Here is a 25,814-nt window from a genome sequence, read left to right as displayed (position 1 = left end):
AACGGTCAGGGATGTGGTCTTCTCCCACCTTGCTTTCCTGCTATCTTTAGCACATGAATTCCACCTCATGGTCCACAGTGGCTGCTCAGTCTCCACGCTTTATGACTACATACCAGCCAACAAGGAGGAAGAGAGAGTAGGAAGTTGTGCCTTCTCCATTTAAGAGTTCTTCCTCAAAGCCGTCACAAAACTTTCACTTACATTTTATTGGCCAGAACTTGGTCACACGCTCAGCTCAAATTCCATTAATAAGGAAGAACAGATATTGTGGGGCAAGTAACTATCTCAGCCACACTGACATTTCTGATAAGCCATCTCTTTTATTCTTTGTTCAGCCTATTTGTAAATTTTTTTTGTGAAAAATTTCAAACATTTGGAAAAAAGAGAATAGTCTGATGAAGGCCCATCACATAGCTTCCACAGTTACTCACTCACAGCCAGTCTTGTTTCCTCTGTACTTACCCACTGCCCTGGGTTATTTGGAAGCAAACCCCAGACATCATATCCTTTCACCTGTAAATGCCTTAGTACCTGTCTTTAGAAGAGGCAAATTTTCTCTGTCAAGGGCCAGACAGTAAATATTTTGAGCTTCTCAGGCTACATGGAGTCTCTGTTGCATATTTGGCTCTGTTTCATATTCTTTGTTGTTTGTTTAATTGTTTTAATTTAATTTTTTGTAACAAAGCATTCTTACCTTGAGGGCCCTACAAAAAAGAGCAAGCCCTGCACTGATTTGGCCTTCAGGGTGTACTTTGTTGGGTTTTTTTGCTGAGGAAAGTTCTCCCTGAGCTAACATCTGTTGCCAGTCTTCCTCTTTTTTTGTACGTGGGTCACCACCACAGCATGGCCACTGATGAGTGGTGTAGGTCTGTGCCCAGGAACTGAACCCAGGCCACCATAGTGGAGCATGCCAAACTTAGCCACTAGGCCACTGAGGCTGGCCCTAGTTTTCTGTTTTTAAATGGTTTGCTTTTCACTTCAGGATCCAAATAAAGTCCATGCAATGTAATTCATTAATATGTGTCTAAAGTTCCCCCTTCTCTGTATTTTTCTCCTTGCAACTTATTCTTTTAGGAAGAATTATTCCTTCTAAAGGCCAGCACTGGTGGTTTTGTGATTAAGATTTGGCACTCTCACTGCCACAGTGACCCAGGTTCCTTTCCTGGTCAGGGAACCACGCCACGTGGGTGCCTGTTGTCATCCTGTGGCAGCTCTGTGTTGCTGTGGTGGTGAAGGCTATGCCACCAGTATTTCAAATACCAGCAGGGTCCCCCATGGTGGACAGGTTTCAGCAGAGCTTCCAGACTAAGACAGACTAGGAAGAAGGACCTGGCCACCCACTTCCAAGAAAATTAGCCAGGAAAACCCTATGAATAGCCGCAGAGCACTGTCTGATAGAGCCCCGGAAGGTGAGAGGATGGCGCAGAAAGACCGGGCAGGCTTCCGCTCCGCTGCGCACGGGGTCACTGGCAGTCGGAATTGACTCAACGGCACTGACAATGATTGCTCCTAAAAGTCTCCCACATTCTGGATTTGCTGATTACATCTTGCGGTGTTGTTAGCATGCTCCTCTTCCCCTTAAATTTCCTGTAAAACTAGCAGCTGAATCAGATGCGAATTTTTTTTTGTATTTAAAAGAATGCTTCCTAGGTGCTGCCCTATGTGTCCATGGGGAGCAGCTTTCCCTTTTTGATGTTAATAGCCATTGATAGTTATTGCCTAGATCCATTCATTCATTAGGGCTTGCAAAATGATGACATTCTAATCTTTCCCCCGTTCTTTCATCATTACTTAGCTAGAATTCATCTAAAAGAGAGACTTCCCCTTATCAATTTATGGTTATCTTGAGTTACAATTCTCAGAGGAAAGGCAGGATCGGTGCTTAATTCCTTCCTTTATTTACCAGTTATCAAAACAGTGAGTGTGGGGCTGGCCCCGTGGCCGAGTGGTTAAGTTCCTGCACCCCGCTGCAGGCGGCCCAGTGTTTCGTTGGTTCAAATCCTGGGCGCGGACATGGCACTGCTCATCAGACCACGCTGAGGTGGCATCCCACATGCCACAACTAGAAGGACCCACAATGAAGAATATACAACTATGTACCGGGGGGCTTTGGGGAGAAAAAGGAAAAAATAAAATCTTTAAAAAAAAAAAAAGTGTTTCCTCGCATCCTCTAACATGACTGATGAGTCTTTTAAAATATCATTTTGAACTCATGAATTTACACTTACTCCGTATGTTCCATCCATTGCAATTCTTCTTCTTCTTCTTCTTCTTTTTTTTTTTTTTTTTGCTGAGGAAGATTCACCCTAAGCTAACATCTGTGCCAGTCTTCCTTTATTTGGTATGTGGGTTGCCACCAAAGGTTGGCCGCTGAGAAGGGCTGTAGGTCTGTGCCCGGGAACCTAACCCAGGCCGCCAAAGCGGAGTGCTCTGAACTTAACCACTAGGCCATGGGGCTGGCCCCACAGTTAATGATTCTTAATGATTCTCAGGTTTCATCTTGGCTAGTGAAAGCTACTTCTGGTGTTTCCTGAGTTCATTTTGACATGACCCTAGAAGTCTTTGATAGTTTTCTCACTTTTTGGTATGAAAAGATATTCCAGGCTCATCTGGTGCTTGTATTTTGTGGGGTGTGGGGTGTGTAACAGCTTTATTGAGATATAATTCCCATACCATATAATTCACACATTTAAAGTGTACAATTTAATGATTTTTAGTATATTCGCAGAGTTGTGCAACCATCAGCACAATCAATCGTAGAATATTTTCATCCCCTCAGAAAGTAACCCTGTACCCTTTATACTCTCCCCATATTCCTCCCCTCATTTCTTCCTATCCCCCTGGACTTACACAGCCACCAGTCTACTTTCTGTCTCTATAGATATGCCTATTTTGGACATTTCATATAAATGGAATTATATATTATGTGGCCTTTTGTGACTGGCTCTTGTCGCTTAGCCTAATTCTATCAGAGTTCATCCATGTTGTAGCATGTATTGGTACATCATTTCTTTTTATTGCAAAATTATAGTCTGTTGTGTGCATATACCACATATTATTTATTCATGGACATCTGAGTTGTTTCCACCTTTTGGCACTTATGAGTAGTGCTGCTGTGAACACTCATACACGAGCTTTTGTATGGATGTACGTTTTCGTTTCTCTCGGGTACACACCTAGGAGTGCAGCTGCTGGGTCATAGAGTAGTAGCTCTATGTTTGGTCTTCTGACAAACTGCCAAGCTACTTTCTAAGGCACCTCCATCATTTTACATCCCCACCAGCAGTGTGTGAGAGTTCCAGTTTTTCTGCATCCTCGCCAGCACTTCTTGTTATCTGTCTTTTTGGTATAGCCATCCTAGTGGGTATCTCATTGTGGTTTTGATTTGTGTTTCCCTAATGGCTAATGATATTGGACATCTTTTGATGTTGAGCCATTTGTATATCTTCTGTGAAGAAATGTCTATTCAAATCCTTTGCCCGTTTTTTAAAGGGGTTGTCTTTTTATTATTGAATTACAAGTCATCGTGTACATTCTTACCACGGAACTGGAATCAGCCGTTCCTTTAGGGAGCCCTGATTCCCTTTATTGGGAAGTGGTGTTTGGAGACTGCCCTGAGGACAAAGGTTCCTCATTGCGACCAGCTGGTCACGTGTTTAGTTTCTTTGAGACAGAGCACATCTTGAATTTATACAAGTACTTCGAATTCACATTCAGGACCACTGGGTTTTTACTTAACCTCATCAAACTTACATCTTAATTTTCTTCCTCCCACATCATAAATCCCAGTTTTCAACAACATACGTAATGACTCATTTGCTTTTTCTCACAATACAAACACAACAGTCTCTGAATAACACCACCAACTACCTCTGTCAATATGATTATTAAAAAATTATTAAAGATGTTTCAGAGTTATTTTTGACCTTCAGGTTATCTGTCGTTTCACAGTCATTTGAAATAGTTCGTCTTTGTGTGGCTACACAGTTAGGTTCATCTTATTCATCGTGTATTTGAGTACTTACTATCTGCAGTGGTTCAAGTATTCCACTGCTTTAAAGAGGAGGAAGAGAGGAAGGAAGAGAGAGAAAAAAACAATGAGTTATGTGTAGCAGAAATTTTTCCGATAGGAATTGTGTGGGATATACTTTTAAGTCAAAAAAATCATCACACTTCTATTTTAGTTTCATACATTCAGGGTTCGGAGGTGTTTTTGTTGTTGTTTTTTAAAACAATAGGGTGGTTTAAAGTAAATATCTGTCTTTCCTCTAATAACCCCTCCCCAGCCTATTTTCTGAGCAGTAAAAAATTAAGTATTTTTACTTAAAATATTTTAAGTATTTTTTTCTAATAAATCTGCTCAATGAAGCGCTACCCCAAACACCTACTGCTTTTTCACTCTCAAGGACTTTAGGGTGTAGAAACGCCCCCGTCCAAGCCAGGAGAGGCAGCGGCAGCATCTCCCGCCTGGCCCACGAGTGCTTTCTCATCCCGGCCGCTCTGCTTAGTTACAAAGGTCAGGAGGAGGTTTTTCAACATCTGTAAGCTTCTTTAGGGCCTTTCTTTGAGGGGTGACTCCTGCCAGCTTTTGTTGTTTGAGTTGTAGTGTCTTGTCCCAACTATATTGTTTTATTATCTTGGACACAAAGGTGCCCAGTTTTTACGTGGTGCCCCTTCCCCATACAGACCTGGCCCAGCACTGCTTCTCTGTCGGTCTCTTCAGCACCCCATCCCCGGGTAGAATTTGAGATGGCTGCCTTGTGACTGGGAGCAAACCCCCAGGAGTGACTTCAGGAATCACTCGCCACCCTAGTCCACTTCTGCGTCTTGCCTGCCTAGCACTCTGCCTCTTCTTGATTGTGTATGAGAAGGAAGACACGTCTGCTCTGTTGCTGCTTCACACCCACCTTGGATGTGGGCAGGGAAGGTCCCTTTTTGGGGGGGGCCAGCCTGGTGGTGCAGCAAAGTTCACATGTTCCGCTTCGGCGGCCTGGGGGTCGCTGGTTCAGATCCTGGGTGTGGGCCACGCACCACTTATCAAGTCATGCTGTGGCAGGCGTCCCACATATAAAGTAGAGGAAGATGGGCATGCATGTTAGCTCAGGGCCAGTCTTCTTCAGCAAAAAATAGGAGGATTGGCGGCAAATGTTAGCTCAGGGCTAATCTTCCCCAAAAAAATCACACCAGACACCCCTGTGATTTTATTATGCCACTTCAGTTCCAGGAGACGCCCCACTGGCCTATATTCTGTGTACTTAGTGAAGAACGTGTCATGGAACAGCTAACCAGTAAAGGGGCTATGCTGTGGCCATAAGTATATGTCTCCCTGGGCTCCGGTCCCTGAACCCAGGAGAGTCACAGGGCCAGAAAGTGATAGAAGATAGACAGAGACAGGCTGGGGTGGGGCATGAGCAGGAGCAGCAGGCCACAGGCTGTAGAATGTGCACTTTTTAGTTAAAGTCTGTTTTCCCTCTGTGAACCCAGAGAACATCAGCCATGGTGTGGCCCTTGAGGACCTTTGTGGCAGGGGCAGCATGGCAGTGAGAGTTATGACATCGGTGTTGCCTGTAGGCACCTCGTAGGGAGCCCTGCCTATGTCCCCTCCGCGAGGCAGGGGTCTTAGTGCCAAGGAGAAGACGAGCACGGATGGGACTGTTCCTCACATGAGCACCAGAGCTGTACTTGGACTTGTTGAAGGTCATTTAAGATAGAAGCATCTCCATGATCACTTTCAATATGAGTAAAATGAATGTGGAAATAAAGTATTATGTATTTAGAAAGGTACTTTTCCAAATACCTTTTTGGCTTTTGGAAACTGCTTTCTGGTGAATGGCAGTTGTCTAGTCTGCGGTCACCAGCAGTGAACACGTACTCTGGTGCTGTCTTTCTCAGTCTTTCCTGACCTGTGCCTCAAGAGGATTGAAAAGTCTGACGTCCGTTTCAGAAATTCTGCCTTCAGTAGGAGGAGTGGAGCTCTCACCAAGTTACAGATGGGCAGCTCTGAATGCGGTTGGGGTGTTGGCCTGGTAGCCGGGTACGTGCACCTACTGAGGGTTCTCTCCCGTCTCTGATAGTGAAGGCAAGTTGAGACTGAAGGCCTCTGGCCAGTCTGTTTGGGGTGGAAGGCTGGTGGTGAATACACGCCACTGCCCGCCCCTTTTCCACCCTCCTCAAGCCTAGGCTGGCGCACTGGCGGGAGGGAGCATTGCTGCCAGCGTGACGGCATCTTGGAATTCGGGCGCACACTTGCACACGTGTGCCTGTCATTCCCTGGTTCTCTTGCTATCATTCATTAGTTGAGTTCACACGGCTGCCTCTCTAGAAAGATGACATTCTAATTTTAATTGCTCATGAACCAATGAAGAATTAGTAGAATTTTTTCCTATGTCAGCAAATGCAAGTATGCAGAGCTCTCTCTGTTCCTTTTGCCCTGCTTGTGAAGAAGAGTGACCGTGAATGTGGGGCTGCCAGGGCACTTTGCTCTGGTCCTCTGACTCCCTCTGAAGCCACGATGCTCTCCTGTGTGGCTGGTGATGTGTTTTGAGGACAGCTGCCTTTCCTGTCCTCCTCCAGGCCATAGGGGGCGGGGGCTGCCTCCTTACTGCTTGCTGTCTCTTGGCATTACCTAGTCTCTCATCTCACCTTCTTATCTTGTCTGTAATCATCAACTACGTAGCTATTCCTTAAGTATTTGTGGTATTTTATTTAATTTCTAAATTGTGATAACAGGAAAGTACTAAGCTTCTCCTTTCTCCTTCCAGTACTTGATTCTTAGAGATCTTGCTTCTCCACGCTTCTCCGAGAATAGGCATTGGGTATTAGAGTGGTGTGACGCTGAATCTGGTTATATGGAGGATGCCATTAGGTTTTTGGGTTTTTTTTTAATTAGTGTTTCAGAAGAAATACATGTTCATTGTAGAAAATTTAGAAAAAGCAGAGAAACAAAAACAAGAAAATAACAGGTGTTTCATAGCCGTATTTTTTCTATACATGTATTGAGTATTTAATTATGGAATATTGAATAGTGTAATTTTCTCTATTACATATAATGCTGTGATGACCATCCCTTGTGGCTTAATTTTTGCACACATCCATGACATTTTCCTTGGGCTAAATTACCATAAAAAGAAATACTTAGGGGCCGGCCCAGTGGCGCAGTAGTTAAGAGCGCACGTTCCACTTCTGCAGCCTGGGGTTTGCCAGTTCAGATCCCGCGTGCGGACATGGCACCACTTGGCAAAAGCCATGCTGTGGTAGGCGTCCCACAAATAAAGTAGAGGAAGATGGGCATGGAAGTTAGCTCAGGGCCAGTCTTCCTCAGCAAAAAGAGGAGGATTGGCAGCAGTTAGCTTAGGGCCAATCTTCCTCAAGAAAAAAAAGAAATGCTTAAGGCTTTTGATATATACTGACAAGTCATCCTCTACAAAGGCTGTCCAAAGCATTACTCTGATCCACCATGTCTGGAAGTTTCTATTTTATTACCATCAAAGCTGGAGAATCTCTAATGATTATTGACCATAGGTGTTTACATTTGTAAATTTCTTCTTTGATATTTCTTTTGATATATTCATCTTTTTTCTAGTTTTCGTGTTTTTGAAAGAATCCTTGCTCCAGGAAGGATATTAACTCTTTGTCTTGTCACATACGCTGTGATTCCTGTCTGTGGTGTTTTGAGTTTGGAGAGGCTTTGCAGTCTGATTTAGGGACACGGTGCTGTATTACCCAATTGCATCCTTTGCTGCCCACTCTGTAACTTTAGAAATAGACATTCATGCTGGAAGCACAAGTAGGTCCTACCAGATGTTCATCAATAGGAGAGTGGATAAAGGATTTGTGGATTTCTCCATACACCGAAATACAGCTCAGCAAACAAGGAGCACCTCATGCACACAGAAACTTGGATGTTTCTCCTGAGCAAGAGAAGGTGACACATCACAGACGGACAGGAGAGGAGTGGTTGTGTAGGGCTGGAGGGCTGGGGAGCATGAGGAGGGACCACTAATGGCTGCAGAGTATCTTTTGGAGGTGATGAAAAGTCCTAGAATTCATTGTGTTGATGGTTGCACAACTCTGAATGGACTAAAAATCATTGAATTGTACACTTTAAATGGCTGGATTTATGGCATGTGAATTATATATCCATAAAGCTGTAAAGAGAAAGATGGACACAAAAGGGTATATACGGTATGGTTCCATTGATATCAAGTTCTAGGCAAAAATGATCTCAGAAGTAGAAGTAAAAACATGTTTGGGGTGGGACAGATTGATTGGAGAGAGTGGTGGAATGTTCCGTGTTTTTTAAATGGTGCTTATACGGGTATATGCGATCATCAAAACTCATCAAACTGAGGGAAAATGCGTTCTAATTGAAAAAAACAAGTAGGCCCTGATCTCTTCTCTTTTTTTTGGTCTATTTAAAAAAATACTTTGTAAAGTCACTTCTCTACTGGGTAATATGCCCCAAACTTTCTGTTCATTGACCAAGATCCCAGCCAGTCATCTCAGGATGTCAGCTGCCACCACGCCCATGGCCCACTCACTTTGGGAAACCACCTTCCCCGGAGCCAGAGGTGTGTGACTGTTAGTAGGCGGTGTCCTGCACATTGTGTGATGGCTGAGGAGAACTAAAGGCTAGTTCTTCCCCCACAACTGACTGGGAATCTGTTCTACTGAGGATTTAATTTGTGTGATGAATTTAGTCATTTTGAGACAACAGGGTTTGCCATTTCCGCCTTCTAAGAGGAAGCACCTTTATGCATTTGAAACTTCACGACATTCTATGGAGGTATTTTTGGAGGGTAGGGGACATTTTTGGAAGTTTTACAGATTACCTAAGTCAAATTCTACTTGGATTTATGGTGTGTGGGAAATCTGTAGCTACAAAAATGAGGCTCTGTAGTGGAGGGCAGACAGCTGACCTACCTCATCATGAACACTCAGCAGTGAGGAGCTTTCCTTGTGCCTCATGGCTTTTCTCTCGTGTGGGGTGCAGGAGCTGGTCAGACTTACCATCGAGAAGCAGGGGCATCCGTCTCCAACAAGCCCAGTGAAACCCAGTTCCCCAGCCTGCAAACCTGACGGGTGAGTGCTGACTAAACTCTCCAGTCACTGTGGTCACAGTGGGTCTACACTTGAGGAAGAATGGGAGCCACACTGGGCGGCCCACATCAGGTAGGCTCTTTGAGGCCCAGGTTCCCTTTTCAGTGAGTTCTGAGTGAGTCCTAGTTTTACTTTGAAGTGTGTGTGGCTCGCACACATTTTGAAGTGTTGCCTGGTGTCGAGGTCAATAGCCAACATGATTCTTTCTAAGGAGAGTGTGTCATTGTGCACGGTGACCCACACCTGCACTGCTGACCGACTTCCTTTCGTAAGTGGAAAGAATATTTTTTTTGAAAAGTTAGGTTTTGGGGATTTGACTTGAGAGCATTTCACTTTATCAAGAAAGTAAACTGAGGGCAATGTGGACTGTTTTAAGGCCTTGCAACAATTTCTGCTACAAGCCTGTAGTAAAAATATAAAACATAAATTTAGAGCATTTTAGAGAGCCTTAGATCAATCTAGTCTAAGATTCCTTTACAGATGAGGAAACCGGGACTCAGAGTCAGGGGGATTTCGCCAAGCTCCTGCTGTCTGTTGGTGATCCAGCTGGACTCGAAACCCCATCTCTGCCATAGAGCGCAGGGCACAGCGTCCAGTGCTCTGTGTCCAGGGCTTCTGCTCCTCGGCCCCCACCCCCGTCATTTCCCTGCCCTGGTCACATTCTAACCATCTCAGGACCTGCATGTGCTCTGTAACCTTCTGTAACCCCAAGTTCTTTTCAATTCTCCAGCCAGTCTGAGCTCCCCCTGACAGATCGAGAGATGGAGATTCTGAACAAGACAACCAGCATGTCGCAGTCAACTGAGCTACTCCCAGACTCCACGGATGAAGAGGTCGCCCCTCCCAAGCCCCCCTTACCTGGCATTCGGGTGGTTGATAATAGGTAATTTCCTGTTTTGCTAGTGCCCTCTTCTGTGACATGATTTGATGAATGGATGGGTGGAATGAGCCAAAAACAAGACAGTGCCCTTAGGGTGAGAACTTGGAGCCCAGTCTCTTACCCTTTAGAAGCCTTGGAAGTTTGACCTTCCTTGGGAGGGGTGTCTCCGGCGCACATGAGCCCAGCCCAGAACCCTCCCTTGCCACATGCTCCGAGAACTCCCAACAGCTTGCCTTTTAGCCTCAGCAGAGTGAAAACTGGTATAATATATTATAGAAGGAAAGGAAAGGATTTTTCTGACTCTAGTTTTTTTGGCATTGATAGGTTTTATTTTGTCTAAAGGGGGGTGGGATGGCAGTTGAAAGTGTGAAAAGTAGGTGTGAAGTGTCTAATAATGAAGGAACCCCACATTCTGTGCCCTAGTGTCTGTTTGGAGAGTTCTGTCTGGCTTGTTTGGTTTGATAGGATTTCTTGGTCTGTTTCAGCCCTCCACCAGCACTGCCACCGAAGAAAAGACAGTCGGCTCCATCCCCGACCCGAGTGGCCGTCGTGGCCCCCATGAGTCGAGCCACCAGTGGCTCCAGTTTGCCTGTTGGAATTAATAGGCAGGTAATGCAGCCCCTTCTGGAAAGGCAGAGGAAGACTTTGGGTTTGGGAATTTGACTCCTGAAGCTGAAAGAAACCCCGTGGTCTTCAGTCCCTGCTGTTAGTCATGACGAGAGGGTTCCTCTTAGAGGAGTTGAAGTTTCCTTAGTCATCCTTCTCTCTACAGGACGTGGTAGGAGTTCCCATATGGGGGTAGGGGTGGGGGTGAGGAGTCTGGCTAGGGCCAAAGGGGTATCTCCTGAGGACATCTGAGCCTGGCCCCAGGGCCCTCCCTTGCCTCACACTCTGAGCACTCCTAAAGGATTCTTTCTCAGAAGTCGAGATGTGGTGTTTTATTGCTTACGTCAAAGACAGGGATTTCCGACTGGTTTCTGAGCTTGGCAGTATTTCCTTCTCCAAGTATATGTACCAATTCCCTCTCCCCAGGTCTCTGCCACCATTTCTTAGAAGTGACTTGGATTTGTCTCTGTTTTTCCACACAAGGATTTTGACGTGGACTGTTACGCACAGAGGCGGCTGTCAGGAGGCAGCCACTCGTACGGCGGAGAGTCGCCCCGCCTGTCCCCCTGCAGCAGCATAGGCAAGCTCAGCAAGTCAGACGAGCAGCTGTCCTCTCTGGACAGGGACAGTGGGCAGTGCTCCCGGAACACAAGCTGTGAAACACTAGGTGAGCTGCGGGCATCTTTGTCAACACTCCATCTCGTCATTCCTGGGTGGCTCTTTGGGTCACACAGTGATGCCAAACATTGACTATGTGACCTTGGCCAAGTCATTCAAAATCTGAGCCTCAGTTTCCTCATCTACGAAGTGAAGATACCAATATCTGTCTCTCAAGGAGGTTGAAAGTTTAAATGAAATAACAATGTGAAACCACATAGGAGATATTAAAATGTGGCTGTTATTATGGGTAATCTGTCAGTGTGTGATTTGACTGCCTTTGGCAAAACTAAGAGCCATCTGTGCTCAGAGCTAATAAATGAAGGGGGAGAGCCCCGACAACTTTGACAGAGTGGGAAGGCAAGTGAGCCACACCTGCTGACCTCGTCGGTGCTGATGGCGTGCGCGGCAGGCCAGAGGAAAGGCGGAAGGCAGTTTGGCAGGAGGCTTACAGAGCAGTACGCTGTTCGTGTCCCGTAAACTGGATACTTCACTTCTGAGTTTTATCTTAAGAACATACTCAGAGATTTATAGCAAGATTTCTGTCCAAGGATGTTAATCTCAGCATTATTAGGAGTAGCGATAAGCTGGGAACAATCTACTACTCAGTAATAGGAAGTCAGACAGATATAACACGTCCATTTGGTGGAATAATATGTACCCATAACAAATCAATTATGATACATTGATCAGTGGACAAAATCCAAGACCACTTATGCAGTATTTTCTCAATTTGGTTAAAAAAAAAGAAAAGAATCCTATGGAAAAAGACTTTTAAGTCTTTACATTAAACTGTAAACAGAGATTAATAGTTAGATTATGGGATTGTGGTTGATTTTTATTTTCTTGATATGGTTTTTTGGGCCACATTTTCTACAGTGGTCGTGCATTTTTCTTTTTTTTAAGTAAGAAATTTAAAAAGTACAGAGAATAGGATACCAACAGCCATAGTCCCATCTGTTTTTAGTTTTATAAGCAGAGAGAAGAATGGAGAATGTAAAATAAAGCAAGAGCCTGTAGAGATGAGATGGGAGACAAGTTTTTGTCGCACTGTAATGAGCGGGATTGGGTGATGGAAGTGTGGCGGGATCGTGTCTTTCTGTGGGATCTCGTGGCTGACAAGTCTGTTTGTCCTGTTGTGAATGCAGATCATTATGATCCTGACTACGAATTCCTTCAGCAAGACCTCTCCAACGCAGACCAGATACCTCAGCAGGTGGCCTGTAACCTTAGCCCGTTGCCGGAGTCCTTGGGGGAGTCTGGGTCTCCATTTCTCGGCCATTCTTTCCAGTTGCCTCTGGGCAGCTGTCCCCAGCCGGAGGGACCCTTAGCCCTGGGGCAGCAGACAGACACGCCGCCTGCTCTCCCTGAGAAGAAGCGCAGGAGCGCCGCCTCCCAGACCGCGGACAGCTCTGGCTGCAGGGTGTCCTATGAGCGGCACCCCTCACAGTACGACAACATCTCCGAGGACGACCTGCAGAACCCAGCCTCGGGCCAGTCCGTCCCCTTCTCGTCCTTTGCTGCTATTCTCCCCTTTCAGCAAGGAGGCTCCTCAGCCTCGGTCGAATTTGTGGGTGATTTCACTGTTCCTGAGTCAACAGGTGACCCAGAAAAACCGCCTCCTCTACCAGAGAAGAAAAACAAACACAGTAAGCTTTTGTTGAGCTGTTGTTAGGAAACCCATTTTGCAACCTAAAATGGTGACATGTTTTATTTAAGCATTAGACCCAAATCAAACTGGTGGCCTCATAATCTCATGAAAGCTAAGACCACAGGTGTGCAGACGCTTCTGGGAGCCTTGTTCTGTCAATACTGGTGATCGTTTTTAAAGCTGGCCTGGTAAGCGGACCTCTCCTTACGGTCTCCATACAATCTTGGGCCTGCTCTCCACAGAGCCCGAGTGTTTGGCCTCTTGTAGAGGGCAGTCTATTGACCTTCTGGCCTGGACACTTGATGACAAAGAGAAACAAGTGTCACGGCATTCAGGACAGCGTTACGGCCACGTCTGGGTAAAGCAGGGTGGACATTCGAATTTCTGTAGAGCCTCCTGCACCCATGGAGAGAGTTTCTGAGGACCCCTGAAAGTGTGGAGGGTGGCTGTTCAGAGAGATCCCTGCTGCCAGGGTCTGTCTGTCTTCTGTTTGCAGACACTGGAATGTCACTTAATGACTTGGCATCTGACATTGCCTGGTTGGAGTTGCTGAGGACACTTATTGGACCAATATTTTAACATATGTTGTTATTAGGACCCAGAAGTACAGCTGAAATTTTGGATTTTTGTATTTTGAATATTTTGCAACTGCAAATTTGCCATCCAATTCCTAAGTAGAGTTCTACTGGAAATTATTTCTTCTGCTAGCTCCCCTAATGGCCCCACGTGGCCTGTCTTCTCTCCCTGCCCGCCCTCTCCCTGCTTCACTTACACAGTTCTGCTCGGGTTTTCTCTGGCAGACCGGCTGTCACCATTTGGATGTGTGTGTGGCCACATCAGCCCCACAGCACCAGCATTCCCTGGCCTCAATTGAAGCATCCAGCACAGAAATTCCATGAACCAGAAATTGCATCTCCATTCCAAATTCCCAAAAGAGAGCATCTGATTGGTCCTGCCTCGAGTGGGCCCTGCTCTGAAAGAGGGGGAGATCTGGCCTGGTTAACGCAGCAGGGGTGGCCCCAGGGGCCAGCTGGGCAGCCATGGGAGGAGGTGGCCACCAAGGCTGTAATATGTTTCCCAGCTTCTCACTGGGTGTTGCCCTGCTTGTGTAGTGGCCTTGGTGGTGTGGTCCCCCAGCTGGAGGGAGAGCTGGCTCTGTAGGTCTAATGATGTCATTCCCATCTGTCGTGTAAGTTGGCTCGTTAGAAACCAGGGCGCTAGTGGCAGGAGCTGCAAGCAGCAGTGCCAGGCACGTTTCCTCCTGCGCCTCTCCCTCAACACAGGCAGGCGTCTAGAGAGCTGTTGGCCTCTCCCCTCCACCTGCCTTACCTTGACTTCAGCACTGTGCTGGGCTGGCCTCACACCTTTCCTTTCCATTCTTAGGAATCCTCTGAACCCAGAACGCAGGGCAGAATTGCATCTGTGCAAACGCAAAAAATGCATCCCTGGCCGTGGAACCAGGGGCCTCACCCTTCCAGCTTTTAGAACAGGTGTGGGCAGCAGTCTTCATGCTGGGGCTGCAGAGAAGGAAAGGGAGAGGTGTCCATTGTTTCCTTTCAAACAGCCTCAAGTCTCCAGTGGCTGAAAATATTTCCTGTTAATTCAGGCATCCATTTTTAGGCTGTCTCTCATCCATCTGTGTCTGTAGCGCTTGCATGCGAGTGCTGAGAGTGTAAGGTGTGGCATGTCCTGGGCTAAAGTTTCACGCCTCTCTCTTATTTAGCCCTTCCAACCTGGCCAGGCAGGCGTTGCTAGCTCCCATTTCATGGATGAAGAAACTGGAACTCAAAGGAACTAAGCCTTTGCCCAAGATCAGCAAGCAAGTGGGAGGCAGATCTGGGCTGTAGACCCAGGCCTGTGTTTTCCCAGCTCCCAAGATCAGGAGGAAGGCATCTGGCACTCCTTCGTTGAGATTTTATCTGGTTCTCAGTAGTGACCACTGTGCAGGTGGTGGTCTTTTCTGTGCCCTGTGAAAGGGCCCCAAACTCGAGGCTCCCTGAGGGAACCCTCAGTGAGTTCCAGTCTCTGACCCCATGGGAACTTCGAGGGAAAGGAGATAATCATCATCCATTATTTGGCTTGCTGGACAAAACTCATACACGCACAGTCCCAGTGTCATAGAGTGTCCTTGTCCTTTGGGTTGCTTTGACGTCCTGAGGATCCCAGCCCCTCTTTCTGAGGGAAGCTCCACAAGCCCCTTGTGCCAGACAAGCTTCCTGATTGCTGGCTGTCCACAGTCACGGGTGCCCTCTAGAGGGCCAGCCTGCCCAGCATTCCCGTGATGCCGGCCACTCTAGGCTCTGAATGCTTGTGCTGCGCTGCCTTTGAAATGGACGGGGCCTTCTTGTTTCCAGAAGGTTGTGACCATCACTGCTGTTTCTCTGTGCTTGGTTATCAGGTCTCTAAAAGGACTTCAGTATCAGGAGTTCATGGCCTGTTGAAGCTTCCCATTTGGGTCAGGCAGAGGCAGCTGTGCTCAGTCATTTTAGGGAGCAGTTGGGAGACATCTGGGTCACCTTCCTAGGCTTGCATCTTCCTCTGGAACCTAGTGGTGCTGCTTGTGCAGCACTAACGAACAAGCGTTGGGGGCTCCAGGGGAACCCTGAGTGCGCATTCCTTTGAGCAGCAGCTCCAGCCCATCTGATGGGGGAAACCATCCTCTCCTGCCTGCCTTTCCTGCCAGCCGAGTTCCGCTCAGTGCTTGTTGGAGCTAAGACGTTCTTATTATTCTTTTACATAAAGAAAGTGACTTTGAGCCGCCTCCTTCAGTGAAGGGTGCCTGAAAGACACACCAGGAGAAAGGCATTTCCTATTTACCTGAACCCCAAATGTGCAGAGAAGAGCGAGATCATCTCCCTACCTTGTGACTGCCTTCCTCAGTGAAGTGTCTCTGTCCTTCTTTAATTTTCTGGCTGGTTTAGGTCTCCAGTTAAGCATCTGACTTTGTGGTTATTTGAAAATACAAAATTAAGCCTTGCAGAATTGTCCTTGCCACTTTTTCTTGGTGTCTGAATCTCGGCTCCACCTAGCAGGTGCTCATGGCATTTGTGACGTGACCCTAGGGGAAAGCACCACTCAGGATGGTCATGTAGATCCTGGCCACACCTGCACCTGCCACACACGGCCTTAAGTTCCTTTGCTTTCAAACCCAGGGCTTTTTCTTTCCGCTCTCATCGTCACTTCAGCTTCCTCTTAGTGCATGTGTAGCAACCGTGTCAGTACAGTCCTGGTTCCTAACCCAGGTGTCAAGGGGCATGGCAGTGCCTTTCCCTCCATGCATCGGCACATCCTTGTATTTAGGGATGTCCTAACACCTGGGAGCCTCCTTCGTTCCCTAACGAAGGGGAAAGGTGGTCCGGGGTTTCAGGCCTGCCTTTACCCAGACTTTGCCCTAGGGAGTGTCAAGTGCGGGGTCCAGTCCACAGGGGTAGATGGGGATTAGAGAAAGGGTTTCTCCTCCAACCCAGCCCTCACAGGTTCACAAGGACACCAGATGACTGAGCACAGTCAGCTCCAAACTGTCGCTTCTCATAGCACCCTCGGGAGGCTTCACAAGGGCCTGACTCTGTAGATGGGGCTTGGATCACTACCCTCCAAAAGTCAGGAAGAAAGTGTTTACTGACACCCCCATGTGAGAGCTGAGGGCTCCTCACCTGCCTCTGGAGTCGGTGCCTGCAAGGATGAGGTCACTGAGACGTGATAGCCGAGCCCTTTGTTCTCTGACTTCTCACCTCCCTGGGCGGGTGAGGTCTCTGCTGTTGTCTGCTGCTGAGGTCTCTTTGTCAGTGATCCCACACTGCACCGATGTGGGAGCCTGCCAGTGGGCGGGCCGCGTAGGTGCAGGCAGCTCCGCCTGGAGGCAGCAGCTTAGCATCAGATGGCAGCGATGACAAAGGCTGGGGTTTCTGAAGGATTTAGGGCAGGTTTAAGATTTCTGGGGTTTAGGGTGGAGGGGATGCAGAAGTTTGAATTGGAGTACTTCTCTCCCCATTTGTCCTTCTCCCAGGGTGTTCTGTAGCCTTTCAGCTGGAAGGGGAGAGCGAGTATAGTGGCTGTTATTTCGTGCATACCCACTTAGGGCTTTATGAGACACATCCTGGGGGCTGTAGCCTGGTTTAGCAAGTCACTAGGTGGGGACAGATGCTGAGGGACTTGTGGTCATTCATTCCTTCATTCATTCACAAATACAGATATTTGTGAACTCCTCCTGTGTGTCAGGCACTAATGCTACATCAGCCGACGGGACAGACGTGGTCCCTGTCCTCCTGGAGCTTCACCTCTTGAGTAAGAGGCAGTAAATCCTGTTGTGTCTGCTCTGAAAATATGTCCTGAACCAAACCATTCTCCCCACGCCCACCCTATCCCACTGCGACCTTTCACCTGAACAGCCACAGCGGCCCCAGAATTGTCTTCTCAAGGCAGAGCAGTTCTCGGTGCAGCCCGCGAGGGGGCCCTTCCGTGGGTTCCCACCAGTTCCGCATCAAGCCTGCTTCCTTGCCTCATGCACACAGCCCCCGGCACCTCCCAGGTATCACCTCGCCTCCTTTCACTCCCCCTTGCCAGCTGTGCTCTGCCCACCCGGCCCCCCATCCAGGCCTTGGGCCTTTGCTCACCCATAGCTTCGTGTGGAAGACTCTTTCCCCGGTCCTCACGCCATTCATCCAGATCCTAGAGAAGCACCCCATCGCCACCCCACTTCACTGTTCTCCACAGGAAGCCTTTCTCCCTGATGTCCACCCCACCTCGGGCTGTTTTCTGTCTCCCTAGGGAGTCAGCTCCACATCGCAGGGGGTTCTCCCTGAGTCAGTGCCTTACACACAGTAGGTGTTCAGTAAAGATCAGATGAGTGAAGAAAGCCCACAGGTAGTTCCTGACACACCATGGGAAAAACCAAAAAGGAAGGGAATGGCGGCCGAGGGAGCTGCCAGGCAGGGACTGCTCTCGAGGAGCCTTCGCAGCAGTCGCTGCTCAGCTGAGCTGTGGAGGAGGGAGCCAGGCCCAGCAGGGCTGAGGGAAGAGTAGCAGGAACAGCCTATGCAGAAATCCCTGTGGGTGTTCCAGGAACGGAAAGGGCACAGCAGAGCTGGAGCTGAGAGGAACAGGAAGTGGTGCGTTGGGATCGTCCAGCTGTGGCAAACCCCATGAGCCCCACAGAGGCCTGTGTCCCTCGAGTGTGCCTGGAAACCCCCGAGGGCTTTTTGGCAAGGGAGTGAAGTGCCCCAACAAGCATTTTTTAAAATAGACGTTATTTCTTAGAGCAGTTTTAGGTTCACAGCAGCACTGAGCGGAAAGTACAGGGAGTTCCCATGTATCCTGCCCCCACACATGCACGGCCCCCCACTGTCACCTCCCCGACCAGAGGTGCTTCATCTGGTATGGTCGCTGGACCTACGTTGATGCCTCATGTTCACCCAGAGTCCGTACCTTACATAGGCTTCTCTGTAGGGGTCGTGCAGTCGATGAGTTCTGACACGTTTATCCACCATTGTGGCGTCACCCAGAAGGGCTTCACTGCCCCAGTGTGCTTTCTCTGGAGCTCAGCCAGGCCGCTGGGAGGGGAAGGGGAGGCGGATTCTCTTCCATGGCGGCCCCCACCCAGACCCGCTCCAGCTCTCTCCCCAGCACCAGAAGGCGAGGGGCTGCCACCCACCCACTCTCTGTTCTGCAGTGCTGGCCTACATGCAGCTGCTCGAGGACTACTCGGAGCCGCAGCCCTCCATGTTCTACCAGACGCCGCAGAACGAGCACATCTACCAGCAGAAGAACAAGCTCCTCATGGAGGTGTACGGCTTCAACGACTCCTTCAGCAGCGGAGACGCCCTGCAGGACCTGGCGCCACCGCCTGCTCTGCCCCCCAAGCAGCGGCAGCTGGTAAGCGGGCCCCTCCCAGGTCTCCCTCTGTCCTGCCACCCGGGACCAGAGCTTCCCATCCTGACAGGTTTCCAGGAACGAGATCCCTCCTGGAGGCAGGTTCAACCGTCTGTTCTTCTGGGCCGGGGCCCTGGGCTGGTGTTGATGCACCATATCCCGCGTGGGTGCCCTCACTTCCTCCTGACATGCTCACGTGCAGCCTGTTGCCTGCTCCGCCATTTCCCCACCTTCAGGAGATGCCTTTCTTTTCCAGAGCAGCCCCATGCAGCTGGGACTGGCTTGTACTCAGAATGTTTGCTTTCTCTGCTGACAGTCTCTTGTGTTTTTTTCTCTCTTCTTTGGCTCCAATATAGACCTCCCAGAAAGGAGGGACTCAATCAAAGCCCAGGGCAGGGTCTGTGTGTGGCCATCTGGGACTGGATTTACATAATGGGTCTGACTGTGCAGAGGGACGTACAGCCCACCCTGGCCAGGGACGGTCCCGGGAAAACAAGTCCTACTGAAGCAGGATGGCTTTAAACAAAGCCACTTTGTGTTTCAGCCATGGCACCCTTCCTCCTTTAAAAAAAACACCTCTTGGGTAAGGACTCCACGTAGGTAAGGAAGCCCTAGTCAGCACAGAAGGCAGGCTGTCCTGCCGTGAGCAGCCTGTGAGAACCTGGGCCCAGGCCGGGGGCAGGCGGGTGTGCCTGCTGCGGCCCTCTGAACCGCCTTCTCTCTGCCACCAGGGGACTGACCAGGTGGACTCTGGTCAGGTTTCAGAGTCCAAGCACCCCATCCAGCCATGCTCTCCAGGCAGAGGACACCCCAGAAGGAGATTCTTGACTTTTTCAGAGCTGCATGTGCTGTTTTGCTCATATACTGGCCAATCTGGCAGCATTTTAACCAGAGAGGGGGCCAGTGTGGCTAGCTGGGCCATCTTGTACCCATTGCAAGAGGACACGAAGGTGCTGCTCTGACTTTCCTGGGAGGCAGCTGCCAACTAGAGGACAAGGGTCCCTGGGTTACTCCTCGTAGCCGCCTGGGGCTCGGCAGTCCTGCGATTGGCCCTCAGGTGTGATGCCTGGCCCCAGGAATCCCCGAGCCTTCCTGCATTCAGTGGACTTAGGGGCTGACCGGGCAGAACCACAGCCAGCCTCTTGGGAGGCAGTCTGGTCTAGCAGAGCAGAGGCCGAGCACGCAGCTGGGGGGCCAGGGTTTTAGTCCTGCCACCAGCTAACCATGTCTCACCCATTGCACTCAGAGTCCGAGTTCTTCCCCTGCCCCATGTGCCCTACAAACACCTGAATATGCCCGAATAGGAGTCTGAATTGGTCTGAAAATATTTCAGAAAGTGATCTTCACCACAGAAATACGAATGCCCACCCCGGGGACCCCTAACCTAAAATATTTGGTTAAACATCTGAGCCAGATTTTGTTGAGGTTTGAAATATTCTCAGACCCTCCCGCCAGGATCCACAGGTGCCCCTTGCCCATCCTTGGGCATCTTCTCTGTAGCATGGGGTCCACAGGCTTCAGAGTATTGGAGGACAGGTCCCTAATGAGCACACTGGAATCAGAGCCTGTCTGGGCTCTGGCCAGGCAGCCTGACTGGGCAGTGGTCAGGGGAGCCCCAGGAGGGGCCTGCCAGGGAGCCCCTGGAGTTGGGCAAACACCCTATTGAACACCTGTAGGCAGTGGGGCTTTCACACAATCCTCACATTTTAAGTAAACTGAAGCTGAGAGAGCTGGAGGAGTTACTCAAAGCCCACTGCTAGAAGCGGGAGATTTTTGGGACCAGGCTGGTGGTATCGTGGTTAAGTTCACACACTCCACTTCACTGGCCCAGGATTCATGGGTTTGGATCCAGGGCATGGACCTACACTCTGCTCATCAGGCCATGCTGTGGCGGCATCCCACATACAAAATAGAGGCAGATGGGCACAGATGTTTGCTCAGGGCCAATCTTCCTCACCAAAAAAAAGAAGAAGTGGTGGAAGATTTGGGGACCAAGCCCAACTCTGACTGAAGCCCAGGCATACCACATGACATGTCCTGTGCTGGCTGCTTGGCATACCCTCTCTCAAATGCAGGTGAAGAGTTATCCCATTTTACAGACAAAAATGGGCGTAATAATTACTCATACCTGTTGGCCCATGTACACCGTCCTAGGCATGGTTCTATGTGCTTCACATGTATACAGCCCTACACAAAAGTGTCCCCGTTTTACAGATGAGAAACCTGACGCACAGGGAGCTTTAAGTAATGCCCGAGGCCAGACAGGTCACAAATGGCTGGGCCCAGCTTCACACCAGGCAACCTGGCTCCTGGTCTGCACTCTACTGAAGCGTGAATAACTGTGCGGTCTGCTCCCCAAAGGCGGGGAACTTGAGGCCCTAAATAAACCCAGGCCTGCTTGGCCTCCTTCCACCTTACCACCCTTCCAGTGGACACAGTTGTATGAAAGCTAGCTTTTTAAATCTCATAGGGAAGTGAAGGAGGGCACCCTCAGCCAGGTAGCCTTCAGCAGGCGTCTTCGATCCCTAAACTGAGCCAGGAAGCCACCCCCACCCCCCCCCGAGTGTCTGAGCAGAATTAGGCAGCAGCCTGTTTGGCCTTTGCCTGTACCTGCCTGACTGTTCTCTGCTTTTCTCCCTCCTGCCCTGTCTCCTCCTCATCCTTCTGTCCAGCAGGCCTCCTATGCTGCTTCTTCCTTCTCCTCTGTCTCCTACTGTGTCCAGCAAACTAAAGTGGCCTTCACCCCCGAGGATGGCAGTGCCGCTCAGGGCATCAGTGTGTCCGTCTCTAACTCCTTTCTCAGCCGGCACGGCAACTTACCTGTGTCCTCGGTGAGTCGCTCCCTGCCGTTCTTTACCTGGAACCTGGTGAAACGTGATCTTCATTGGTGGCCTGTGCCTCCCGACGTGTGTGCTGCTGCCCACCGCTGACTCTGCCCTGCCGACCCCCGCGCCAGATGGGAAGGGTGCGCAGGGTGGGGTCTGTGGCCCCAGGGCCTGTGTCAGTTGGCGGGTGGGGCAGGGCTAGGGATGGGAAATGCTGGCAGCCACACTTGGAGCGTCATCATTCAGGCATAAACTGGAAGAGACGTTTTGGCCTTTTTATTCTGATCTCCCACTGGGCCTTGGGTCAGCCCTGTAAGTGTTCTGTGTTTAAAGAGGAGTGTTTTCCACATAGGAAGCAAGGCATGGGGAGCAGGCTTCACCAGGGCATGACAGAGTTTGAGTTTGAGGGCTGTATCAGTTACCTTTTGCTGTGTAACAAACCACCCCAAGACTTAGTGGCTTAAAACAACAGTAACCATTTGTCATTGCTTAGGACACAGGTTAGTAGGGTGGTGGTGCTGATCTGGGCCAGGTGTGGCTGGTGTGGGCTGTGCTTGCTCACATCTCGGGAGCCTCAGCTGGGGCGGTGGGCTGATTGGCCTGTGATCCGTAAGACCTGTCAGCTCCGTCGGACTGACCTGGGCTCATTGACGTGGCAGCTGCAGGGTCCCGGGGAAGCCGGTGGAAGCATGCGAGGTGTCCTCAGGCCCAGGCTCAGCATTAGCACCGTCACTTCCACGGCGAGCTCTGGGTTAAGTCAGAGGCCAGCCCAGATCCCGGGAACAGGGAGGTAGACTCCGCCTCTTGGTGGAAATTGCTGCCACATCCCACTGCAAAGGGGCGTGGGTGCGGGAGGGGTGGACGCAGCCATTTGTGTGGACCGTTTACTTCTGAAACTGGGGGGACACAGTGCTGGGCTGTTGTCTTTTGCTGGAGTCTTCTGTCCAAGAACCTGAACCGCCGCTGTGCTCCCTGTGCCCCGTTAAAATGAAATGAAACCGGGCTGCAGGAGACGAGCTCTGGCCCAGAGTCACGTTTGGTTCCTCTCAGATCGGTTTGTCCTTCTGCAATTCACTTCTCGTCCACGGGCCTCACCTCCTTCTTTTGCCATTATGCTTCTACTTGCCTCTTATCCTCTGAAGTGAGGATTGAGTAAAGTCTTAGGAAACTGCCAGGCACATAGTAGACTGAGAAAGTTTATTATTGTTGCTCTTGCTCTTCAAGTTCTGGCTTCTGGTCTTGGTTCTAATTCTGCACATGAGAACCTGGGCGAATGGCTTCGCCTCTGTGGACTCTCTTTCCCTCTGTACATGATGCGGTGGACCTGGTGCCTTTTAGAGACCTGTCCAAGCTGGGGTTCCCAGTGTGGGCTCATTCGGCTACCGTGTTTGCCAGCTGTGCAGTGCCCAGGTTGAGACGGTCCTGCCTGTTGTGAGGACCCTGGGATGCATTCTTCCTTTGGGTGCTAGGGCCTAGCTTTTTAGAGCCCTCCGCAACCCTCCATGTGCCACAGAAAGACCAAACATCCCTCCCCTGGGCCCTGCCCTTGTGCACAGATGCCCTCTGTTTCCTCAGCCGGCACCTCTGGCAAGCTCCTTTCACAAATCTTACAAAACTGGGCCTTTAGACAAGCCTTGCTCTTGACTGTTTTTCCCTTGCATGAACAGAAAGTGTGAGTTATCCTAAGACTGTCTACAATATCCCTTTTGAGCAGTTTGGACTGCTCAATGAATTGGGCTGTTTGCTACAGAGTGAAAGAAAATTTGAGGGCATTTTAATTAAGCTTGGGTGTGAGTACATCATAGTTTTCATCCCTGAGACATGGGGGAGTCTTAAGACACCTTGCAGCGGAAATACCGCGTCCTCGGCAGCAGAGGAGCCCACGGAGAGGGAGCTGATAAAGGTGCTTCACTTCATTAACAGGAAAGTCCCCCAGGCCTCGAGAACGCTTAGTAGTAGCCTAAATGTTTGGAACGTTTGGCATCTGGTATGCTGAAACCCCAGAGAAGTGATTTAGTGTGATTCCAACATATTCTTCATGTGTTCTCTGCTTGCATCCTAAGATGGGGCCTGGACCAAGGGCTGTGGACTGCTATCAGAGCAGCCCTTTGTTCCCAGACTTCTTCATTCCCTCTCTCCTGGGCCTGTGGCATCGGTCCAACATGGAATCCTGAAAGGGTGCCGCTTAGGAATACAGCAGTTGTCAAATCTGAAGACACCTCGTGTGGCTCCTGGCCCAGTGACCTGTTACCTCTGCCGGAAGATTCTAACCATTGGAAACCTCTTGCTAAGGGAATTTGGAGAGCAGTAACCTCACTGACCAGTTTAAATTGAAGGGGGCTCTCTTCCCGCGGTCCTGGTGGAAGACCCAGGGTCAGTAAGCACAGGGCTTCTCCTGTGTGGGTCAGGCAGCAAGAAGGATCCAGGGCAAGGAAGACCACCCATTATCCTTGAGAAGCACTTGCAATTCAGGAGGCGGAAAGAGATGGACATACAAGAAACTCATGCTAAAGTGGGGTGTGAGGAAGGGCACAAGAGCTCCAGTCAGTGGAAGCCCCGCGGTGTGGAGCCGCAATGAGGTCAGGCAGAGCTTTGTGAGGGAGGTGGTGCTTGAGCTGTGGCGTGAAGGGCCGTTAGGATTTCAGGGAGGTAAAGGTCAAGGAAAGCAAGGCAAAGGTGTTCCACACCGAGGGACCTGCCTGAGGATGGGGGCTAGAAAGCCTCACATGCATTCTGGAAGTTTTCCTCAAATGTAAGCACTCAAGGATTGAGTCATGGGAGAGCCAGCTGAAGGGGAGTGACAGTAGCCAGCCCTTCCACGTGTCCTCAGGATCAGCCACTCGCCCCTACACCTTAACTGAAACCAGCTGCTTCCTGAGCTGCTCCCTCGGGGGCTCAGGCTGGGCTTTCATTGTTCTCCGCTGCCCACCGCTTGTCCCCAGCTGTGTTCCTACTCCTGTTCCTGGGTGGTGCCCACTCTCCTCTTTGCAGTCTTTGGCTGCATCTGCTTAGCTCTCATTCCACAGAAGTGTTAGCCCCTGGTCCACAGACTTCCCTTCCTTCCTGGCCTGTGCCGTAATCCTTCAGCTACACAGACCTGAGGGTGATGTCTGGGGCATTAAGGCTGGTTTCGTGGAAGAAGGTGTTTGGGGAAACGATGAATGACTGGGGCAGGAAAGATGTGGGGAGCTGGGTGCAGCCTCCCCCCGGGCCCAGGAGGCAGACTTAAGGTTCCTGTTCTGATTCTGCCAGGCCTCGTGATGTGTGAGAGCGCTGTAAGTGTCTGAGTGATAGGCCCTCCTGGAAACAGCTTTCTGACATGGTGCCGGGGTCCCTTGCCCTGTCCCCAGACTCTCCCTCAGTGGCTCGTACCCTCTGGCTGCTTGCCATGTTCTCACTGAGGCCCAGCCCGTGTTGGCTGCCCACCTTCCTCCTCCACTCCAGCTCCAGTCCCTCCGGCATCAGCCGTTCCCCCTCCACACTGAATTCCCCTCTACATTTCCTTTTCCTGTCCTTTTTCTGGCTTGCATGTGCTCTGGTCTGAACCCAGTACTGCGAATCTAGAAAGTTTTTTGGATTCATCCGTGTTCACTTTACCCTTAACCAAGTTATTATTGAGCATTGGTCCGTGACCATTGGGGTGGCCAGTGACCTTCAGGTATTGCAGTGCTGGTGTTACAAAAATGACCTTCCTCGGTCCCCCAAACTGTTTTCTGGCACATCCTTTCTTTTTTTTTTTTTTTTTTTTTTAGGAAGATTAGCCCTGAGCTAACTACTGCCAGTCCTCCTCTTTTTGCTGAGGAAGCCTGGCCCTGAGCTCACATCCATGCCCATCTTCCTCTATTTTATGTGTGGAACAGCTACCACAACATGGCTTGCCAAGCAGTGCCGTGTCCGCACCCAGGATCCGAACTGGCGAACCCCGGGCCGCTAAGAATCGGAATGTGCGAACTTAACCGCTGCGCCACCAGGCCAGCCCCATGGCGCATCCTTTCTTGCTAACTGCAAGTTAGGGATATTTACTCTCACCAAGAGATCTATTCAGATGCTAGAAATTTGTCAAAATATTTCTTTTCTATCTTGGCTTCCAGAATGATTTCTGGATAAGTAAAACTGTTAGAAGACCCATGTTTTGAGAAGAACTTGAGAAATATTCATAATAACTGTCATTTGCTTTTAAAAAAATCTTCAGGGCAAGAAAGTCAAGTGTATTATCTTGAGGACTTCT

General features: G+C 49.7%; 1 protein-coding gene across 14 annotated transcripts in view; it reads left to right on the top strand.

The window, feature by feature from the left end:
• Nucleotides 1-25,814, top strand: part of RAPGEF1 (Rap guanine nucleotide exchange factor 1) — a 135,993-nt gene that overhangs the window by 79,028 nt on the left and 31,151 nt on the right. For 9 of the 14 annotated variants that reach the window (XM_046637812.1, XM_046637773.1, XM_046637804.1 and 6 more), the window contains 7 exons: nucleotides 8,993-9,081; nucleotides 9,830-9,982; nucleotides 10,465-10,588; nucleotides 11,069-11,252; nucleotides 12,391-12,891; nucleotides 18,562-18,764; nucleotides 21,434-21,592. In XM_046637812.1, coding sequence (XP_046493768.1) covers nucleotides 8,993-9,081; nucleotides 9,830-9,982; nucleotides 10,465-10,588; nucleotides 11,069-11,252; nucleotides 12,391-12,891; nucleotides 18,562-18,764; nucleotides 21,434-21,592 — 1,413 coding nt within the window. The remainder of the gene's footprint in view (nucleotides 1-8,992; nucleotides 9,082-9,829; nucleotides 9,983-10,464; nucleotides 10,589-11,068; nucleotides 11,253-12,390; nucleotides 12,892-18,561; nucleotides 18,765-21,433; nucleotides 21,593-25,814) is intronic. The other 5 variants (XM_046637837.1, XM_046637872.1, XM_046637856.1 and 2 more) reach the window with 2 other exon arrangements.

Source organism: Equus quagga, chromosome 1 (genome assembly GCF_021613505.1).
Source record: "Equus quagga isolate Etosha38 chromosome 1, UCLA_HA_Equagga_1.0, whole genome shotgun sequence".
Classification (NCBI taxonomy): Eukaryota; Metazoa; Chordata; class Mammalia; order Perissodactyla; family Equidae; genus Equus; species Equus quagga.
This window is presented reverse-complemented; position numbering and strand designations above follow the sequence as displayed.